At 38.5% G+C, this 20,926-nt stretch overlaps 1 protein-coding gene across 1 annotated transcript in view; it reads right to left on the bottom strand.

Moving 5' to 3' along the window:
• Positions 1–234: 234 nt before the first annotated feature.
• The window catches only part of Vwc2 (von Willebrand factor C domain containing 2), a 151,074-nt gene continuing 130,382 nt past the window's right edge, over positions 235–20,926 (bottom strand). Inside the window, exon 4 of the mRNA XM_048435424.3 lies at positions 235–722. Coding sequence (XP_048291381.1) covers positions 571–722 — 152 coding nt within the window. The 3' untranslated portion in view covers positions 235–570. The remainder of the gene's footprint in view (positions 723–20,926) is intronic.

Raw genomic sequence — 20,926 nt, 5'->3', positions numbered from 1 at the left:
ATAAAAGAAATGGGTTATTAAAATATGGAAGCCTGTTTATGTGAATTAGGATGTGTCCTGGGGCAAGCTTTAGAAACACAGCACTAGTTAAATTGCAGTTGAACAGGATTCTTCTATAAAGCAGTCATTATTTTCTGTAGTCCCTTAACGGGGTACTGTATTCCATGTGCAGGTGTAAGAGATTCCTGGTATCACCAGCAGGCCCTGTGATGGAATGAAGGCTAACACAGTGAGGACGGTTGACAACAGCATTTTTAATATATAAGACTCTAATAGAGGGATTATAGAAACACATTTAATATAGAATAGTGAACTTTAGTGTACTTACTGTGAAAATAGCACATTTATTTAGAGAGGGAGTTTATGTCCAAAGTTCTTATTGATGTTTTGAAATACATCCATTTCTGTCTCTTGCTGTAATTGTTACCAAGAAAAGGAAAAGTACCAACCATTTTCCTTGACTCCTTATCAAAAGTCTTCTGTTTTTTGATTGATATTTCTCAGAGTCATCTAGAATGTCACATTAGTAAAATATTCTAGAAAAACATGAGAGTTTTTATATTGTGAAGTCTACATTTGCCTGCATTCGTGTCTTGTGCACATAGCTTGTCGCTCGATTCTCCAGGTCCCCTCCTCGTAGGTGCAGTGGCATATGGTGCATTCGTCGGTCTTCACCTCTCTACCAGCTGGGATGACAGCAGTTTCTGCAAAGCAGTTTGGGCCTGAAATGCAGAAAAATGTTTCACACTATTGAGTTCATAAATGTATAATGTATAAATTAGGGAGATAGCCCTGCAGAGTGTTTCATTTATCCTCTTATGAAGTACAGTTAGAAAAACCAAAACTAGAAACACAAAGAACACTTTTTTCTGAAGTGAAACCAAAGTTACTTAAAATTTTAGGACAAAAAAAATGGAGTAGGTAGACTACTCCATTTGGAGGGGGCCTTTTCAGAAGTCACATCTATAATTATTAGATTTAAATAATGCTGTTAAATAATTACCTAAAAAGCTTCAGAAAACCAGGCTCACTCTTCATGGCAGTTGTAGGAGAGAGAAACAAGAAAACAGTCATCCCACAACTTTCCCACATGTATTAAAACATCAGGTGTCACCATTATCAGGATTTCTGTTCAGTTGCTGGCTGTAAGCCCCAACAACAGACTTCTTTAAGTTATGGGTCCAGAGAACTAAGTCCCTAGGAGATGATAATGCATATCTGGAGACCACAGTTAGAGCAACACCCCCAGGTACTGTACAGGGATATATCTTCCACAGTCGTTAAGAACCAAGAATGACTGTAATTCTTGCTTGTAAGACCAAGTAAAAGCTTAGCACAAAGGTGTACCTTCTGTGCTTAAGTTTAGGTCTAAATTCAAGGGTATGAAAAATGAGCAGGAAAAATATTTCCAGTGTGTGTTGAAACTAATGCTGTAATAAAAGATTTCATAATTCATCCTCAGGGAAAAGGCTTTTAGGTCAGTTCTATTCATCAGTAGGCACTTACCTTCCACATCTTGGGGACAACTAAGGGCAATAACAAACCAGAAGGTGCCATACAATTTTCCAAAGAAGGAAAGCAACCAACTGTCCTACCCAGCTGTGAAACATGTGATCCACAACGACTAGCATGTACCCTAAGGATACAACAGTGGCAGACATACCTTGATGGTAACCCACAGCTCTCTAATAGTACTTAAGGCCCACTCAACAAGAGGGAATCATGCCCAATACTGGAAACCTAGGGCTAGTATGGACATTAGAAAAGAACTTACAATGGTCACTTTACTAAACCAGAATGATTCCTTACTGCATTCTAAATATTTGTCCTTATACCCACATATAAATGTAGTCCTTCTCTCTCATCAAGGAGACTTCTCTTTACAATAGATGGGTGTCATTATAGAAAAGCACAGTCAATCAAGATACAAAATTGTGGGGCACAGTACCAACTGCTAAATTTATGATACAACTTCTGCACCTTTGGTTCAGAGGTCATTGCAGAAGAGGGGACAGAAAGCTTGTAAAAGTCAGAGGACCAGAGAGTTTGCTGTGATATTATGTCTTTTATGAATCTCAGAAGCTGCACTCATGAAGCCTCACATGAGGCTAAACATGACATGAACACAGATGATACCAATAGATACACAAAGTAGAATGCTTAGGAGGTCTCAACTCCAGACAAAGAACAACAAGTAGCTAAGAAATAATGAGAGCAAAAGTGAAGTCATCGCCCCAGGGAAGAGCATACCATTTAGTGACAAAGGATCAACCCTGAAAACATATACACATATAAGTAACATTATACAGGAATCAGAAGATTGCATTTATGCATCTAGGAACACACATGTAACAACAGTTTTTTAGAGGCCATGAATTTTAAACAGTGAAGGGGCAGTACGTGAAAGAGTTTGAAGGAAGTTTCAGCAATTACCCCTTTTGGGTGATCGTATAGGGGAGATCTCCTGGTTGGACTCGGGGTGGGTGGGCATGAGTACCTGAGGGGTTGGGTTGTGGGGTGGGTGGAGGGGGAAAGTGCTGAGAGAGATGACTGGAAAGGTAGGTTTTACAGAGTGGGGTAGAATCCTGATACAAGGGAAACTTCCATGAGTCTGCAAGGACGGCCCCACCTAAGACTCTTGGCAGCAGTTGATGCATAGCCTGAACTGGCCATCTCTGGTGTTTGAATTGGTGACTACCCCAGTTGACATTGGAGAGACTTCATCCAGTGAATGATGGAGGCAGATTCAGAGACCCAAAGCCAGACATTGGGTTCAGTTTGGGGAGTCCTGCTGAGGAGAGGAAGGGGGAATTGTAGGAGTCAGGGGATTTGGGGGCATAGCTAGAAAACCACAGTAATGGCTAAACTGGCTCATGGGAACTCACAGAGTATGAACCAAGAACCAGGGAACCAGCATAGGACTAATTTAGGCCCCTAGCATATATGTGACAGTTGTGTAGCTTGGGTCCTTTGTGGGACCCCTGTTAATGGGAGCAGGATTGTCTCTATTTCTCATGCTGGATTGCCTTGGCCAGTCTGAATACAGTGGAAGGTGTTTGGTCTTAGGACAGCTTGATATGCCATGCTTTGCTGAAGCCCATGGGAGGTTGGCCCCTTTCTGAGTGAATATGGAAGAGGGGTAGAGAAATGGGAGGAGAGAAGGGAGGGGGAGATGACAGTCTGAATGTAAAATAAGTAAATTAATTGAATAAAAAGTTATAGATTCGGTTTTATTTTCTCTCTTGATTTTTTTTTTAGCTAATTAATTTTTCCCAGCCCAATCACATTTCCCCTCCCTCTTCTCCCCCAGTCCTTACCTCTAACCCACCCCTAATCCACTCCTCCTCCTTTCTTTTCAGAAAGGGCTGGCCTCCCATGTATATCAGCCAGCCATGGCATATCAAATTGCAGTAAGACTAGGCATCTCCTCTCCTATTAAGGCTGGACTAGGCAACCTAGTAGGAGGAAAGGGTCCTGAAAGCAGGCAACAGTCAGGAACAGCGCCTGCTCCCACTGTTAGGAGTCCCACAAAAGACAAAGCTTCACAACTGTAACATTTGTTCAGAGGGCCTAGGTCAGTCCCATGTACCTTAGTCAGTTGGTGATTCAGTCTCTGTGCACCCCCATGAGCCTAAGTTAATTGATTCTGTGGGTTTTCTTGTGGCATCCTTGACCCCTCTGGCTCCCATAATCCTTGCTTCCCATTTTTCTACGGGATTCCCTGAGGTCTGCCTAATGTTTGACTCTGTGTCTCTGCATTTGTTTCTGGGTGAGGCTTCTCTGATGACAATTTGGCTAGGCAATGATGTATGAGAATAGCAGAATATCATTAGAAAGCATTTCATTGACTTTTTTTTTCTTTTTCTTTTTGTTTGGTTCTGTCTTGGGTCTCTGAGCTGTCCAACCTCTGGTTCCTAGGTTCCCTCTGATAGTATGGGTCTCAAACTGGATCAGTCATTGACTCACTACTCCCGTAATTTCTGTGCCACTTTTGTCCTCGCATATCTTGTAGGAAGGGCACATTATAGGTCAAGGGTTATGTGGTTGGGTTCAGGTTCCAGTCCCTTCACTGAAAGTCTTGCCTGGTTACAGGAGATGGCTAGTTCAGGCTCTGTATATCCCATTCTTAGGAGTCTTAGCTTATAGATCCTGGGAGTTTTCATTGAGCTCCAGTCTTGTCCTCCTGACAGCAAATAGTCACGGCTCTGATTGATATCTGCTGATTTTCTGTTAAGGATGTGCATGTATCATCTTGCCCTAAATTTATTTTAAAGGACTTCTCTGCATCCAGTAGCATTGCTCAAATACCCTAGCCCTCTCTACAAATAGCCTGCCCATGCCTTTTCTCCACTGTCAGATGAAAGCCCAGTGTGGTAAAGGGCTATGTGTGGACCTACCTCAGAAAACTGCCCCCCTCGCACGTCACACTGCACCCCCTATGCCAGGTATACCATGAGGTTACATTGTTTCAAACTGCCTTTCACATAATTTTTTCTTTCTGCTTATTATCTTTACAGAATAATCTGCTTCCTGTTCATTCTAATATCATACTACAATTGCTCAGAGTGCCTGTATCCTGAGAGAGTTTCTCAGAGGACTCATCTTTAAAGTAATATGAGATTGCTGGCTAACATGGTCATAGACTAAATAACTGCTTTGTGCCGTGGTGGCCTCATCCACAAAAAGGGGATAATAATATGCTATGGAGTCTGTTATGGGCTGTACATTCCTCTTAGTTATTCTGAGAATGTCCTTGCCTGAATTGCTTTTTCTGAACCAGTGTCACTAGTCCTTCTTGGGCTTTTATGATTAATAGTTTGCCCTCTTATGTTTATGTCACTCATAGATTTTAGATTTTTATTTGTTAATGTTTTTCTCAAATTGTATTCTTTGTAATGATCAATATTTGGCTGGTGGTATCAAGAACCTCAAGCTGCTTTTAAAAAGTAATTTCTCATTTATCTTCCTATTGTAGACTTTTTAAAAAAAGAGTAAGGAAATTATTTCTTTGTTTTCCTTCACAAAAAGTATGTTTTTCTTTTAATTTTATTTAAAGTCTTATCTGAGCTGTTGAGCCCATATCAGAATATGGGAACTGTCTTGTTCTTTATGGTCCCAGTGGGGGCATTCCTCACTGTGTGTTCAACACCTACTCTGCTAATGGACACTTTGAAATTGGTCCCCAGAAAATATGCAGTGCATCTGCACTTGGGGTATATTGTAATCTTATGATTCAAGTGAAGAAAAAGCATTTAAATATTGGGAACATATTAGTGAAAATAATATTCCTAGAAAAAAGGTAAGTATAGTACCAACAGTTTATTAAAATAATTAAGAATATGCAATCCTAAAGGAAGGAAGCACCATTTATATTTTTTCATGTAGGAAGGGTTTTTAAATACAGTTTAACTAGAATATTACACCATTTGTCTCCCTTTCATTGCTAAATGAATTGCTAAGAAAAGTACTGGTTCGGGGCTTTCTGGAGACTTGACTTCAGGATGCACTATAGGATGCAGAATCTACAGGCTTTTAGAGTGCCAGACGTCCGTCTCATGGCTGTGATGACAAACAGTAATTCGTCTTGCTCAGAACTCGGTGGTGATATACTTTATTAAGTTCTGAGAGGCATTCCATCTTGACCAGTTTCTTTATCCTGTTTTGTTAGAGGATTTCTTAGACCATATGTGTCAGGAAACCTCAGGGGTGTGTGCTTGTATTATGCCATTATGCCATGTTACTGAAGCAGTGTAGATGCAGAGTGTAGTTCAAATATACTGCATCAGTGTAGACTGCTTTGGCTTGGAAGTGACTTGAGAATGTCCCCTGAGGGCATTAGAAAAAAAATGATTTCTAATATGACAACCGTAGGTGGAACTTAACAGGAAATGCCTGCATCACTTGGGAGTGTGTCTTTGGAAGAAATTAAGGTTGTTATGGTTGGCACTTCAGTCTTCCCAATCCAGAAAGCAAGACCTGAGCAGCTTTGCTGGCTTTATATCTGATGATTTGGTGCTTCCTCATGTACACTGCTGACAGCATTGCTTTCCATCGTGAGACCACAAAGCCAGTGTGCTCTCCTTGGACTTCCATGAGTACTTTGTTGTATTAATGAGAAATCAGTTAAGACAGACCCTTAACGAATATACGAGACTGGCTTTTTTCATGCAAAATAACTTAGAATAGAGGATTATTTTTATTACTGTTTTTAAAGGTAACTTTTACTTAGAATTGTATGCCATGTTGCTGTGTTTTCTTGCTTCAGATATTTAATTTATGACACATAAATTAAGAGCTACTATTATTGTAGTTTATAAACCATTTTGGATCAGAATGTTATAAAAGTTTTGGTGAATTATATTAGTTTTACCAAAATTTAAATTTAATAACAGGTTCCAGTTATTAAATTTTTCCATAGTTTTTATATTTCATAAAGCAATGTATAAATTCATCAAGTTGTTTGTTATAGAATATGTGTATACTGTGTGGAAATGTATGTCTGTGATTGTTGTAATAGAAAGCTGAATGATCAATAGCTAGGAAGAGGTTAGTGAAGAATTCTGGTGACAGAGAGGACTGTGGGGAGAAGAGAGGTAGAGAAACCAGCCAGACAAGGAATGATTTGAACACACAGAGAGGGATAGAGGTAAAAGCCATGTGGTAGAACATAGATGAATAAAAGTATGGGTTAATTTAAGTTATAAGAACTAGTTAGGGACAAGCTTAAGCTATAGGCTGAGCTTTCATAATTAATAAGTAGTCTTCATGTAATTATATTGGGAGCTGGCTGTTGGGACAGAGAAAGACTCGTTCCTCATGGCTTCCTCTGTGTAGACTCAAATATCCAAACATAGCATCTGAGAAAGCTAAGACAATTTCTGGACATGGAGCTAGATGTGGATTCCCGATCCTGCAATCTCTCAGGTGGGCCAATGCTTAGTGTACAGAGACATGGCTCTTGGCTGCTACCTTTGGGCTTGAGCCAGCCACCAACGCCATGTGCTAAGCTGAACTATGACTGACATGGCAGTTTAAGATTTGTCTCACATAGTCTGATAACCTGCAGGCACTTAGTAAAACCAGGTCCAGACACAGAAAACCTCTAAAAATGTACTTAAATGTATGTTTAAAAATGTACTTAACTGCTGAAGAAAAAAAAATGGGTATATACAGTCAAAAAATAGTTAAAAAATAATAATGTCTTTTAAGAAAAAGTAAAACAATATAAAAAAGTAAGCTACATAAAGATGGGAAATACACAGGGTGTCTGGATTCTGTATGGTACTTTGCTGACTTTTAATTTTTTAAATGCTAATGTACAAAAGACAATCACTTCTGAGAGACATTGTATTATAGAAACTGCTATATTAAACTAAACTATATATTTTAAGAATTTTTAACTTTAAAATGGAAGTCAGAAAATATGTTGTGTTGCAAGAGAAGTTTTCCACAGGAAGCAAGTTATGGTTCTCTTAAAAATTAATGAAGATCAGATTTTATTGGAGGAGACCTCCTAAAAAATCTTGGCTATAGACATTAAAAAAAGAAACCAAGAAAGACTACGTGACATATATGCTGATCTTTTTACATGGAAACAGCTATGAGACTGGATGAAACGTGATAAATCTTGTTGGCTACAGAGTTCTCCTGACTTATTATTACATGCCACCCTTTCATAAAGAATTTGTTATACAGTTCAACTGGATGTGTAAAGTCGACATTTGCCTTTTACCTGCTCAAACATATAATAAATGTCATTTTTAACTGACTTGTGACACCAATGAAGACATGTAGCTCAGGTAAACCAGCTTCTCAGAGTGCCTTTGTTGCAGTTTCCTCAAAATTCTGAATCCATAACAACTTCAAAGCTGACAGCTGAGGTGGTCCAGCCTTACAGATTACCCAGCCAGGACTTCAGGTAAACTCTACACTTTGCCATCACACAGAGGCTAAACAAAAAACAGTACAGCTAGCTCTCTGAGGACTTGACCATTATCCCATTTTTTTCAGAATCCCCTAAAGATGCCATCACCTCCAGACAACAGGAAGCAGTCTAGAGAACACAGTGGCCAAAGTCAATAGGTGTAATTGGTGGGTTTTGGTTTTTCAGTGGATTATGGATTTTTGTCATTATTTATGGGGGTTGGTTACAAGTTGTTATAATGGTCAGTAAAAAAGATGAATAAAGATTAGATTAGATTCAGGGATCTCTTTATGAAGAGAAAAGGGGGTATGGTATAGAAATGATTTATAAAAGGGTAGATTGTCTGGCTTTGAACAACCTCTAGTCTCAAATATTTTACATTGGTGCGGGTTTTTATATAGGAATTTACAGTTATTTTTGTTCTACTTTATATATGTTTCTATTCTCATTTAAGGTATTGTACCTATGCAGCTCATTTGAAATGTAATGTAAAGTTCTAATACTTAAAAACTATTATTATAAACCATTTAGGATAGTTAAGAAATGCAGGTTAGTAGTTAATCATGATTACAATCAAACTTATAGTCGTGTTAGTTATATTTTCAAAGTCATACAGAAATATATTTTAGATAGATAGATGGTCTTCAAACATTTAGGAGACCTACAGAATATGGTATTAAAATGTTTTAATAACATAAGTCTTTTAATGACGGTAAGATACATCTACTCCTGGCAGCACCAATTTACTTCAAAAAAGAATAATGGGCCTCTAGGAACCTCCATATGGAGTTTGCCTTCAATGCAGCAAAGCTAACCGTATGGGCAAGAAACTGCCCTTGCCATGACTGCTGACAGTATACTGTTCAAACTAGACAAACTTTCTTGACACAAAAGAAAGTGACTGTTGAACTTTGGCAAGACAAGGTAGGATATTCCTTCAAAAGTCCTGTGTCACAGAAAAGTCTGTCAGATATTATAGGGCTGTAGGTCGAAGATGGATGCCCCAGTATTACAGAGGAACCTTCGGTGAATGTACAGGCAGTCAGCTGTTTCTGTCACATTTTAGTTTTGAAAGTTATTTTTTTCTGCACTTCCTTATTCAAGTAATATTTTATCTTTGTTTTGGTCTCTGATAGGATTAGGACTAGATCATTATATAGTTTTTCTTGTTACCAAATTCAGAAAAAATTAAATAAAAGATATAAAGTTTGTAGGCTGAAAAGGCTAAACTTAAGTTGTTTATCAAAATAGATGTTTTAAGGTCTAAAATATATTTTTATGATAGGAATACAGTTATGATAGAAAACAGCTTAGGTATAAAACTTTGGGCTTATCAAAATAAGAGAGATAATATAGAATAATTTTTCCAATTTGACTAGAAAATATTTGACTAGGACTGGGCATTCTGAATTTAATTTTTACTTAATAATTGTTATTATTGTATATAATTTTACTGTATTAGAGTTAAAGACTTCCATTTTTATTTAGACAAAAAATTGGGTAGTATTGTGGGATATTTGTACATTGTGTAATGATGTACTGCTGTAATTGGTGTAATGAAAAACTGAATGACCTATAGCTTGGAAGAGGTTAAGCAGGACTTCTGGTGACAGAGAGGATTCTGGCGAAAAGAGAGGGAGAGAATGAGTTGGACACACAGAATGAGGTAGAGGCAAAAGCCATGTGGCAGAATGCCGATTAATAAAAATATGGGTTAATTCAAATTATAAGAGCTAGTTAGAAACAAGCCTAACCTATAGGTTGAGCTTTCGTAAACAATATGAAGTCTCCATGTCATTATTTTGGAGCTGGCTGACAGGACAGAGAAAGACTCATTATAGTTATTTATCTTTCAGATGATTCTCTCTGAACATTTGTGTCTGTAAATGTATATATACTTATTTTCTTTATCAAGCATAGTAATTAAAGCTTTCAGATTTCGTATTTTTTATCAAGTGTAGTAATACAAATCTTCAGACTTTTGTATTTGTAGGTTTAAATCAAACCAAACAGTTGCAAGTAGAGGGGAGAGGCATGGCACTTCACTCAGTATTCCATAACAGTTGCTTTATGTATAATTTTAGAGCAACATGAAAAGGGTATCTGCCATGCCATGATGTGTATATAGATCTTTGTGAGATTTTTCACTTCTGGGGTTTTGTGTAGTTAGTACTACAGTCAACACAGAAAACTGTTGCCTGACCAAGGGCTCCCTCATGCCATGCTTCACAGTCATGTGCACTCTCCTCTTCTCCCTACTATCTTAGTATTATTTTCTGTGTCTGCAGTTGTATCATGAAAAGATCATTATGTAAATAGAGTCATACAGCAGGTTAGTCATTTGATTGACTCTACACACTCAGCACAATCCCTTGCAGATCCTAATCAGTGAGTTCATTCCCTCTTATAGATAAGACGTACTTCATGGTGTACTACAGTTAAGTCATTTATCAATTGAGAGACCTTCCTCACAGATTGTTGGGCATTATATATAAAGATCTATAAACATTGCCGTATATTCTGGTGCAAATAAAGTTTTCACATCTCTAAGGTAAATGCTGCAGAATACAATAGAACGTTTGTATGATAATTGCACGTCTAGTTTTATAAGAAACCATCCACTAGAACTGTTTCCTTTTCTTTAAAAAATCCTTTCTTCTTTGAAATTTTTATATATTTATAGAATGTATCTTAATTTCATCCACCATTACCTCAGTCCAACCCCCTAGGGTCCCTCACTCCACCACCATCCTAAATCCATGTCCTCTTATTTGTTATTAATAACCATATGAGCTCATTTAGTGTTGCCCATATATGATGGGTGTGGTGCCATATACTGAGGCGTGGGTAACATCTCCCCAAGAAGAGTGATGTTTTCTCTTTCATAAACCATTAATTGCTAATACCACCAAAAACGGGGGGTCTCTGGGCGGTCTCCTATTCGTGCTAGAAGTTTGACTAGTTTGAGCTTATACAGTACTTGTGTCAGTAACCACAGCCACTGTGCACTCATGTGCAGAAGCATGGAAAGCCCAGAAATGTGCACTTGATAGCTATCCTCTTTATCTGTCATTCTCTACTCCCACTATTCTATGATGTTTCCTAAGTCTTTGATGAAGGGAGAGGTTAATAGAGATGATTATAGGTGAGCACTCAGGAGTTTTTATACTTGGTGCTTTGGTCATATATGTGTGTGTCCCTGTATTAAATACGGTCCACTAAAGAAAAGTTAAATCTGTGACTAAAGTTGAAAGCACCCAAACATATGGGTGCAGACATAAATATTTGAAAGACAGTTTAACAGCATGTCCACTTAACAAGTTCTCCCTAAGATCAGCCTATAGTTGTAGACTTTTGACCAGGATTACAATATAAATACCATCTGTGGAGCAGGACATTATCTCATCTCCAATCATAAAGTAATTGGTTATCTCTTTAACCATATGCCACCATTGTACCAGTGGGCAAATCTTGCCTGGCAGATCAGTGTTGTATGTAGCTTGCACATTTCAGCACTGATTGAGATCACTGATGACTTTCCTTCCCTCAAGGCCCGCACAACACCTTCCAATACTATTAAGCAAGCTAGAAGGGACAGAGTCTCCTGGTCAATGAAGTTCCATGGGTGAACAGACCAACTCCCAAAAGACATGGGCTACTAATTGAAAATCTCAAGTGTTACCCACAGGTTACCTCCTTACAAGTTACTGGTGAGTTGAATCCTCAGCAACACCCAAAACAAAAACTATTTTCACTGCTTTTGGTTGTCCATCATAATTAGATGCTATTGATAAAGACACTGCTTATCTTGTAGGCAGGATGTAGATTATCATTTTCCACAGAAACATCAAATTTTCCATTCCACCAGAGCCCTGTTTATTTGCATCCTTATGAATCTTTGGCTTTGTCACGGGTATTATCTTAAGTCATTCTGAAAGAGAAGTAGTGCGCTCCCAGATTTGAATTTTTGTTTCTTTAATGACTGGTAATGGCCTTCATCTATTTTCCCTTAATCCATTTTGATGTTCTATTTGTAAGAAAACACCATGTTTGAAGGCTGTTTTGTCATTTTGGTAAACTATCACCTATCACCATTATAGACTATTTTGGTAAATGTACATTGCAAACTTTATGGTAACTGATGAAAAATGCTAAGAACAAGGAGGGTAAGATATGTACTATGGAGCCATAAAATGCTCAAGTGAAATCACAACGTACAGAAAAGAACTAGAGACAAAAACAGAAACAAAGAACAAAACAACAAGTAGAAAAGAGTAGCAAATATCAGATATAAATAAACATGTAAAATAATAGAAAATAGCCCAATGAGTGTTCAATAGGCAGAATATATCAAGGAAGAGATTGTTAGAGTGGATCACAAACAAATCTGATAGAACTTCAGAAGAAATATATGAATCTCTTATTACACTTGCAGCAAACATGAAACCAGTGAGGACAGAGGGACCAGAAGAGTACTAGCTATCTGCTGGGTATTGCTGCCCTCTGTTCCTGTCATTCATCAGCAAGAGAATACACTTTTTTCCCCTCAAAAACATTTAGAATGTTCACTAAGATAAACCAAGTTATAGACCAAGAAACACTGATGTGAGATTCTCCTTCCGTATGCTATGAATTTGTTTTATTCCCATTGGTTAATAATGAAGCTGCTTTCAGCCAGTGGCTTAACAGAATGTAGCCAGGCTGGAAAAGGTACATAGAGAGAGTAGGCAGAATCAAGGAGCCACCTTGTAGCTGCGAAGGAAAAAGATGCCTGCCCTGGAACCTTACTGGTAAACCATGAGCCTCATGGTAAAATATAAAATATTAGGAATGGGTTAATTTAAGATGTAAGAGCTAGCTAGAAATATGCTTAAGCTATTGACCAAACAGTATTGTAATTAATATAGTTTATATAGTTTCTGTGTGATTATTTCATGTCTGGGCAGCAAGGAAATGAGTAAGCAGTCTCCAACTACACAACACACTTTAGAAAATTTAAGAAATTTGGAAAATCGTATTGTAAGTATTGAAATTAAATTAACTGTCATTAATGGAAAAACAACAGAAAACCCCCCAAATACTTGGAGATTATGCAGCATACAATAAGAACAGTTTACCTGAGCTAATGGAGTTCACCAACTCTAGCCAGACTGGAAAGGAACAAGCATAGGACCAAACTAGTCACTCTGAATGTGGTTGGCAGTTGAATTGCTGGGGCAGACTGCAGGGCCACTGGCAGTGGCACCAGGATTTATCCCTACTGCTTATACTGTCTTTTTGGGATCCTATTCTCTTTGGATGGACACCTTGCTCAGCCTAGATGTAGTAGGGAGGGCCTTAAACCTTCCACAAAGCAATGTGCCTTACCCTCTCTGAGGATTGCATGGGAGTAAGGTGGGATAGTGTGTGGAGGGAATGGGAGGAGGGAACGGAGTGGGAACTTGGATTGGTATTCTTTTTAAAACCTAATAAATTAAAAAAAAAAGAACAGGGTGTTGGATAAAATCCAAAGAGAACTTTAATAATACTTTAACTTAAGAAACAATGAAAACACTTAAAACCTGTGAGATAGCAAAGTCCGGAAGGGAATTTACAGATTTAAATACATTTAAAAAGAATTTTAAATAAATTAAGTTTATACCTTAGAAAACTGGAAAAGGTGGAGACAGGTAAGCCAAAATCAGCTGAAATAATAAAAAAAAATGAGTCTTCCAAAATGTGATACTGAAACTTTCAGCTATGCAGGATAAGAAGACTCAATCCAAATGCCCCACTTTACACAAAAACTCCTTTAAAGGGATAACATACTTGGATGTAAATAAAATCATAACATTTTCATAAAATAGCTGGTTAAAGTTATCAAAACACAGAATTATTGGTGAGTTTTTGAACGAACATTAATCTGCATGAGCAAAATGGACATGGCAGTACCTGCCACCCAGCAAATGAAGCACCAAGAGGGCAGACAGGAGGTTCATGAATGTGAGGACTGTCTGAGTTATATGAAAGAGAAAATTGTTGCATTTTATTTCATTCAAATATAAATTATTATTCTGTAAAAGTGACAAAAATAGCACAAGCAATAAGATGGAAGAAAACATGTTTGCAAGTCTTTTGTCTGGTAAAGGAAAAATGCCTAGAATGTAGAATAGCCAGAAGTGGTAGATTACTCCAACAAAAGAGCTTTTTCCAGACATAACAGTAGTGGCTCCCCCACCATGACTCCCTGGCTCACACAATCCCTCCTCTCTTTCTTCAAGACTCTTGGAGCTCAGCACAGTGCTTGGCTATGCATCTCTGCATCTGCTTCCATCATTACTGGATGGAGTATCGCTGATGACAATTAGGGTAGTCACCAGTTTGATTACAGGGGAAGGCCAGTTCAGGCACCCTGTCCACTATTCCTAGGAGTCTAAGCTGGATGATATACACATGAACTCATAGGTATTATGACAATATGCAGAAGGCCTGCACATGTTCAAATCAGACAACATCCCAGTAAGGAGAAAGGAAAGTGAACACAAACCTAACCAAGAAGGTATTTGCAATTGATACCTGCAGGGAAAGGAAAAATCTTTTCTTGAAGATAATGGCTCTAGGCAATCTCCTACATCCACAAGATAGGCCACTCAGGAATAGTTAGCCAGCACATAATGAACTGCTTGTTTGTTTCTTTTCCTCTGTATGTGTGTATACACGCACACATGTGCTTTTGGTGTTTTTAATTTTAATTAAAATATAAATACATCACTTCTACCTGTTAGAGCCTGTGGGCCCCAACATAGATAACTATTTTCCCTAACAAAGAAAGGAGCAACAACATCCTGACCTTTTGTTAGGCAGATGTTCCCCCTGTCTGCAGGGCTACGTGATCACTTCAGATCGGGCCTATGGCTTTAGCACCTGGCTGCCATACCATACAGAAATATGGGCCTACATCTACCCTTTTCTTTCTCTTCATCTCCTGCCTCCCATGCCCTCTCTCTCTAACCCTCTCATGGTCATCCCCCCAGTTTTAAATTGATAGCCTCTTTATTTTTGAATATTGTTATACATTATAAATATATAACCAAATCTCTTTTTTTTGTCGTTTGTGTGTATATGGTTTCAGTTCTGACTATTTTGTAATGGATAACCAATTAGATTGCTCATTCGTGAGAAAAACCAATTTCCCTTCTCTCAGCAGTCATTAGTTGTCTGTAGTTGTCTGTCTAAGGGTGGAACCCATAAGATGCTCTACCTTTCCATGTTAGCATGTCTATTGACATTGTCATTGCTCAGGTCTTGTTTAGGCAGCCATTTCGAAGACAAATGGTTTCATAGCAGACTTCCTGGTACTCTTGCTCTTGCAGTCTTTCTGCCCCCTTCAAAGATATTCCCTGCGCCATAAATTTAGAAGCTGTGCTGCAGGCATGTTCTCTGGGGCAGGGCTAACCAGGATCTGTTAGTCTCTGTATTATAGCACTTGGGCTGGCATTGTTCCCCACAAGAAGCATAGACTAACGAAAATCTCAATATCAAATGGTTGGTTGTAGTAATCATAGTGACCACTAAAGCAATGTAAACTCTTATTGTAGCCCTTAGTTGCCTTTCAGATGGTGGAGGTGGGGGCTAGTGCTGAAGACACCAAAACACTTAGAATACTGGATCCCGATATCAAGATGGATCTTTCTTCATGCTTCCATAGTACCAGTAACTATGATGCAGAGCTTTCAAGAGATGGGGGGCAATGAAACAGTCCTCCCAGTGACATCTGTTAACCACAACAATGACCAGCATGGCAAGAGATGGGGGGCAATGAAACAGTCCTCCCAGCAGTGACATCTATTAACCACAACAATGACAAGCATGGCAAGATACCCAAAAAATTTCAATCGTGGAATTCATGTTTGTGGTAAACAACAGCTATCTAATTGAACTTAAGGCTCACCTTCTGTCAGTGGGAGGGAAACTGTGTGTGGTACTAAAACCTAACCAAATATTGGATCTAGTGAAGTAGGTCATAGATCTTAGAAGAGAACCTACTCCTGCCTCTTTGCTAGACCAGCATAATTCCTAACAATATTCAAGTATTTTCTTATGCAGATTCGTATTGCTATCACCCCTTCACCAAAGAAGCTTCCCTTCTAGTAAATGGAGGCCAGTACTGAAAAGACAATAGGACATGACGACACACCAGTGGACTGTGAGGAGCCCAGGTCCAGTTATTTTTTAGAAAGAGAAAATATGAACTAAGATGGTAGGGAGTGGGGATATGGGCAGAGTTGTGGGAGGGGAAAGGATATGACCAAAATATATTGTCTGAAAAAATTTAAAAATAAAATTTAAAAAACGAAGAGTACTTTAAAAATAGTAAAAGAGAAATATAAAGTAAGTCAGTAAAGAAGGCTGACTCATTTGAGCACTAGTCAAAGTGATGCAGAGTTGTGTCTCAGTTTTTAACAAAGCAGACCTTTGGAATTCTGGGGAAAATTATCACTCATAATCATGATGGAAAATATGAATGAATTAACAATATTGCTGTCTGTAATTGGACTGTGGTACTATAGTCACTTAATGGAAAATGAATACCCATGTATTTATCTGCATTTATAGGGAGGAAAATGGAAAGAATAACCGTAATCCTAATTATTTAATATATATTAGATTATCTTCTTAATCATTTATTTGCTCTGCAATAGGCAAAACAACTTCATAACTATGGAAAGTTATAAAAACTATAAGTATTAATTGAGTCATATGGGTAATAGGTACTGATTAATTATGTTATTATTATTGACTTGGCTTAAATAACTGATGATAGCTATTTCAAATATGATTCTATCCTATAGCAGTACTGCTTTCCTTCCTCAGGGATAGTTGATAAATAAACTATCAGACAGTTTATTTATTTGTTTATTTATTTGTCTGACTTCAGGATGGAGGCTCGATGGTTGTGGAGGTTGTCCATTACGTCTGCACTGCACTCCACAGATACGCCAATCTTCACTGATGCACAGTGATGTAGTCTGCACACTAGTGTTACTCAGAACCATGTGCAGACACTTAATAACAATGTAACAGTATTGGAGCAGGACCACGGGCAGGACAGGGTTGGATTATGAATGCCCTCAGGACTGGGCATATCTTACAGAAGGGATTTACAGAACTGTTGTACCTCTGCTCCTACCACTCCTACCATGAGAAAGTACCACTCTCGTACAGATATCTACAAGGTACATGGAACTTGATAGCAACTTGTTCTTGGACTTTTATGCCTACAGAACTGGAAGAAAATGTGCTCTGATGTTTCTAAATCATTCAGTCTGTAGCATCTTACAGTATTTGTTTTTGTTTATTTATGCAACGTACATGTGTATGGTGCTAGTGGAAGCCAGAAGAGAATCAGATATCCTGAAGCCATGCGGATACTAGGACTTGAACTTGGGTCCTCTGGGAGAGCAACAAGTGCTCTTCATGACTGAACCATCTCTCTAGCTCTATAAGGTTTTGTTATAGACACACAAACAGGCTGAGACACATAGTATCAAGGATGGAAGGGCCTAATGACACTGTTAGCAGAACTCACTCTTGGGTGAGTGTTTATAAGAACGTTCTCCCTATGTATCTACCCGTGTTTCTAGAATAGAACTGGAATGGAGAGTCTGCTGTACCCTGGATACCACAGAGTAGGCCATGGCTGTGCTTCCTCTTGGCTTGTTGTAGCCTGATGATAAATTATACAGAGGATCACAGATCCCAAATCAAGCTGGAACCTTGTGAGAGGAACTGAGTACTTTCCTGCCATCCCTGTCTCCCGCAGCACTACCTTCCACAGTGATAGCCATCAGTACTCATCACAGGGCAGAATCCACAAGATCAATGCAGCCCCACCCCTGACTCTAGTACTTGGTGTTCAGTATGTGTTTAAATCCTTTGTTGAAATTTTAGACTCAAATAATAACTGTCATTCTGAGCATCCTGCTAAAACCCACAAACCTGTTGATGTGTATACACCATCAATGTGTATGTTTTAGATTTTTACTACAATAGTTTCTGAAATAAGGCACATATTTGGCCTGGTGTGATAGCAGATGTCTTAAATCTCTGCAGTTAGGAGGCAGAGGCGGGTAGATCTCTGAGTTCAAGCCTGGCTTACAGAGTGAATTCCAGTACAGCCAGGGCTACATAGTGAGATATTTTTTTAAATATACTTTTATTATGATTAATTATTAAATTTTAAAAATTATATCACTTACCCACTTTTTCTCCCTCCATCACTCCCTACGTCCCATACTCCTCCTCAATTTATTGGCTTTGTTTATTATTTTATATATTATACACATATAAAAACAAATATATATATACATACGCACACGTATACATACATACATACAACTTGCTGTGTGCACACGCATGTGTGTGTACCTACTATATATACTTTTAAGTAAATATAGAACAATATAATTCCTTGAAGCTTTATAAAACATCCTTAATGTTATTTGTTCCTCCTCCCCTACTCTCTTGTTTTGACCTGCCTCCCCAATCCCCAACTAGGACATTTTTCTCCCAATTTTAATAGTGAACACAGTCACATACTCAATACTTAGAAAATATTCATTATATGTCCCACTCAAAGTAATAAAGAATGAAAAATATTTTCTGTTTCAATTTAAATATGTAAAAACATTTTTCAAACTTAAAATTTTATCTGTTGAATAAACTGGATACAGACTTCATTAAACAAACTAAATGAGGATTTTTTACAAAAAGCCTGCCTTTTCAGAGCCATAGTCATGTTAATAAATACTGACACTCAGAGAAGCAGGCTTGGAGTGTAGAGCACTTCCTAAACTCATTTGATCATGAAAGCCTCCATTCATAAGTAGATATTGGTATTTGAGGAACATGTGTATTTCACAAATGGGTCAATAAAGCATTTGTAAAATATGTAACTGACTTCTTCGGCTTGTTCAGAGCTGAGAGACACACCTGGGCATGAACAAGTGCATTTACTAACACAGACATAGGGTCTTACATTGCCCAGGACCAAAACGGCAACATATGCATCAAACTGTCACAAAACTCAAGGGACCTGGCATTACTAAGTTTGAGAATCTCTTTTATCCCCATCCTGGCCTTAATTCTTATATAATTGAATAAGATTCCAGTTTTTATTATTGCTAAGAACACTTAGAAGTTATGTAGTCCTCCCATGTTGACTTATTGTCCTCAATACTGTGTTTGTGAGATTCAGTCTCTCTTTTGCACTTAGCTGCATTATTTTAATTTTCATTCTCACATATTCGGAATGAGTCTTTTATCTGGCACATTACTGCAGACAGAACTTTGAAATAAAGTCATGAAATCATTCTCTCAGATTAGTTCTTTCAACTGTTGCTTTACTTGTTTCAAAGCTATGCTCTGGGTATATGATAATTTAGTAGAGTACCATCTTCCACTTTAAGTCTTGTGTGTGTCATTAAAAGAAAAGAAACACCAAAGTAGAGCTTTCAGAGGAGCATAAATAAAACAAGTCAGAAAGTATAAACAATGAGGGGATTTGAGAGGCCTCTGGTAAGCCGTGTTCCTATTCCAATTGATGGAAAACATCCCTCTGACTTTGAGTCACCTTTAGTAAACACCTTGAATGTTCAGGTATAACTATATTCCAATTTGGTTATTACCTAATATGTTATTTAATATGTTACATTCTTAATAGCCTACTACAATGGCATTCCACCTGGCCAATGACTGCTTTGTTGGCTCCAAGGTCAGTGGATGCAGCTTTCTTAGCTTGTCTATGTCCTCAGTTTCCATGCCTGCTGCCAGACTGACACTGTTGGTGTGAAATGTGTCCATGCAGAAGAACAGGGGGGTTGTACTGCAGGGGTCGGCCAAGAAGTGGGAAACTGGCATCTCCCTGTCCAGGAACAAAGGGTTTAGCAAATGGCAACATGATGGAAAACGATGGTCCCAAGATGATTTTTAGGGTGGACAGCTGAGCGGGTGCTGGTCACTGAATTGCTGAAACGATGGCACTGCAAAGTTGAGGACTATGCTGAACAATATTATCTACATTGTTACTAAATTCCATACACTTCTGCCCACTCTGGTGGTCACAGTCGGTGTGGGAGGTCCTTCTCTCTATGTGTTGCTTTTATTGGTTAATGAATAAAGCAAGTGGCTTGGCCTATAGGTAGAACTTAGTTAGGTGGGGAAAACTAAGCTGAATGCTGGGAGAAAGGAGGTGGAGTCAGAGAGAAGTTATGGAGCCACTACCAGAGACAGATGCTAGACAGAACTTTACCTGGTAAGCCACAAACACGTGTCAATACACAGACTAATAGAAATGGGTTAAATTCAGATATAAGAGTTATTCAGTAAGAAGCTAGAGCTGATAGGCAAGCAGTGATTTAATTAATACAGTATCTGTGTGGTTATTTTGGGTTTGAGGGAAATGAACTAGCAGCCTCCTACCATACACAGCAATATTTGTTTTGGTTCCCCTGTGGGGTGAGTGTGCCCAAGGTTGTGGATTGTTTGGTAGGGTGAGTTGTATCATCACCATTCCTCCCCCAGGTGACTGCTGAGGTGGTAGAGGTGGCAGAGGTGGCTGTGGAGGACCAGTTCGAACTTAGGTTTGAACTGGCTTTTGAGTCATAGGAGGATTATATGCAACTGGACTTCCATCTGGATTTATGAAGGGCTGACCTGTCTGTGGTTTGATCAGAATACTGCCAGGTGGTATGTCAGTTGCTTCTGAGGGAAGTAAAAGGAAGCTAGTGTTAGGAGATGCACCTTGCCCACTGAGGTCACTATCACAGGAAAGAACTGTGAGTGCTGACTGTCAGGTAGATGACATGTGTGCCATGAGAAGGTTGGCTAGGAGCTGAACCTGGGAGAGGCTGCTGGGTGTGAGAAAGAGAGCCTGAAGAGGATCCTACAGTACCTGAAGACTCAGATCTTTTAAACATATTCTCATCTGGCTATCATCATTGTCAAAGCTAGAGTTCTCTCTTT

This window comes from Myodes glareolus, chromosome 8 (genome assembly GCF_982192425.1).
Source record: "Myodes glareolus chromosome 8, mMyoGla1.1, whole genome shotgun sequence".
NCBI lineage: Eukaryota > Metazoa > Chordata > Mammalia > Rodentia > Cricetidae > Myodes > Myodes glareolus.
This window is presented reverse-complemented; position numbering and strand designations above follow the sequence as displayed.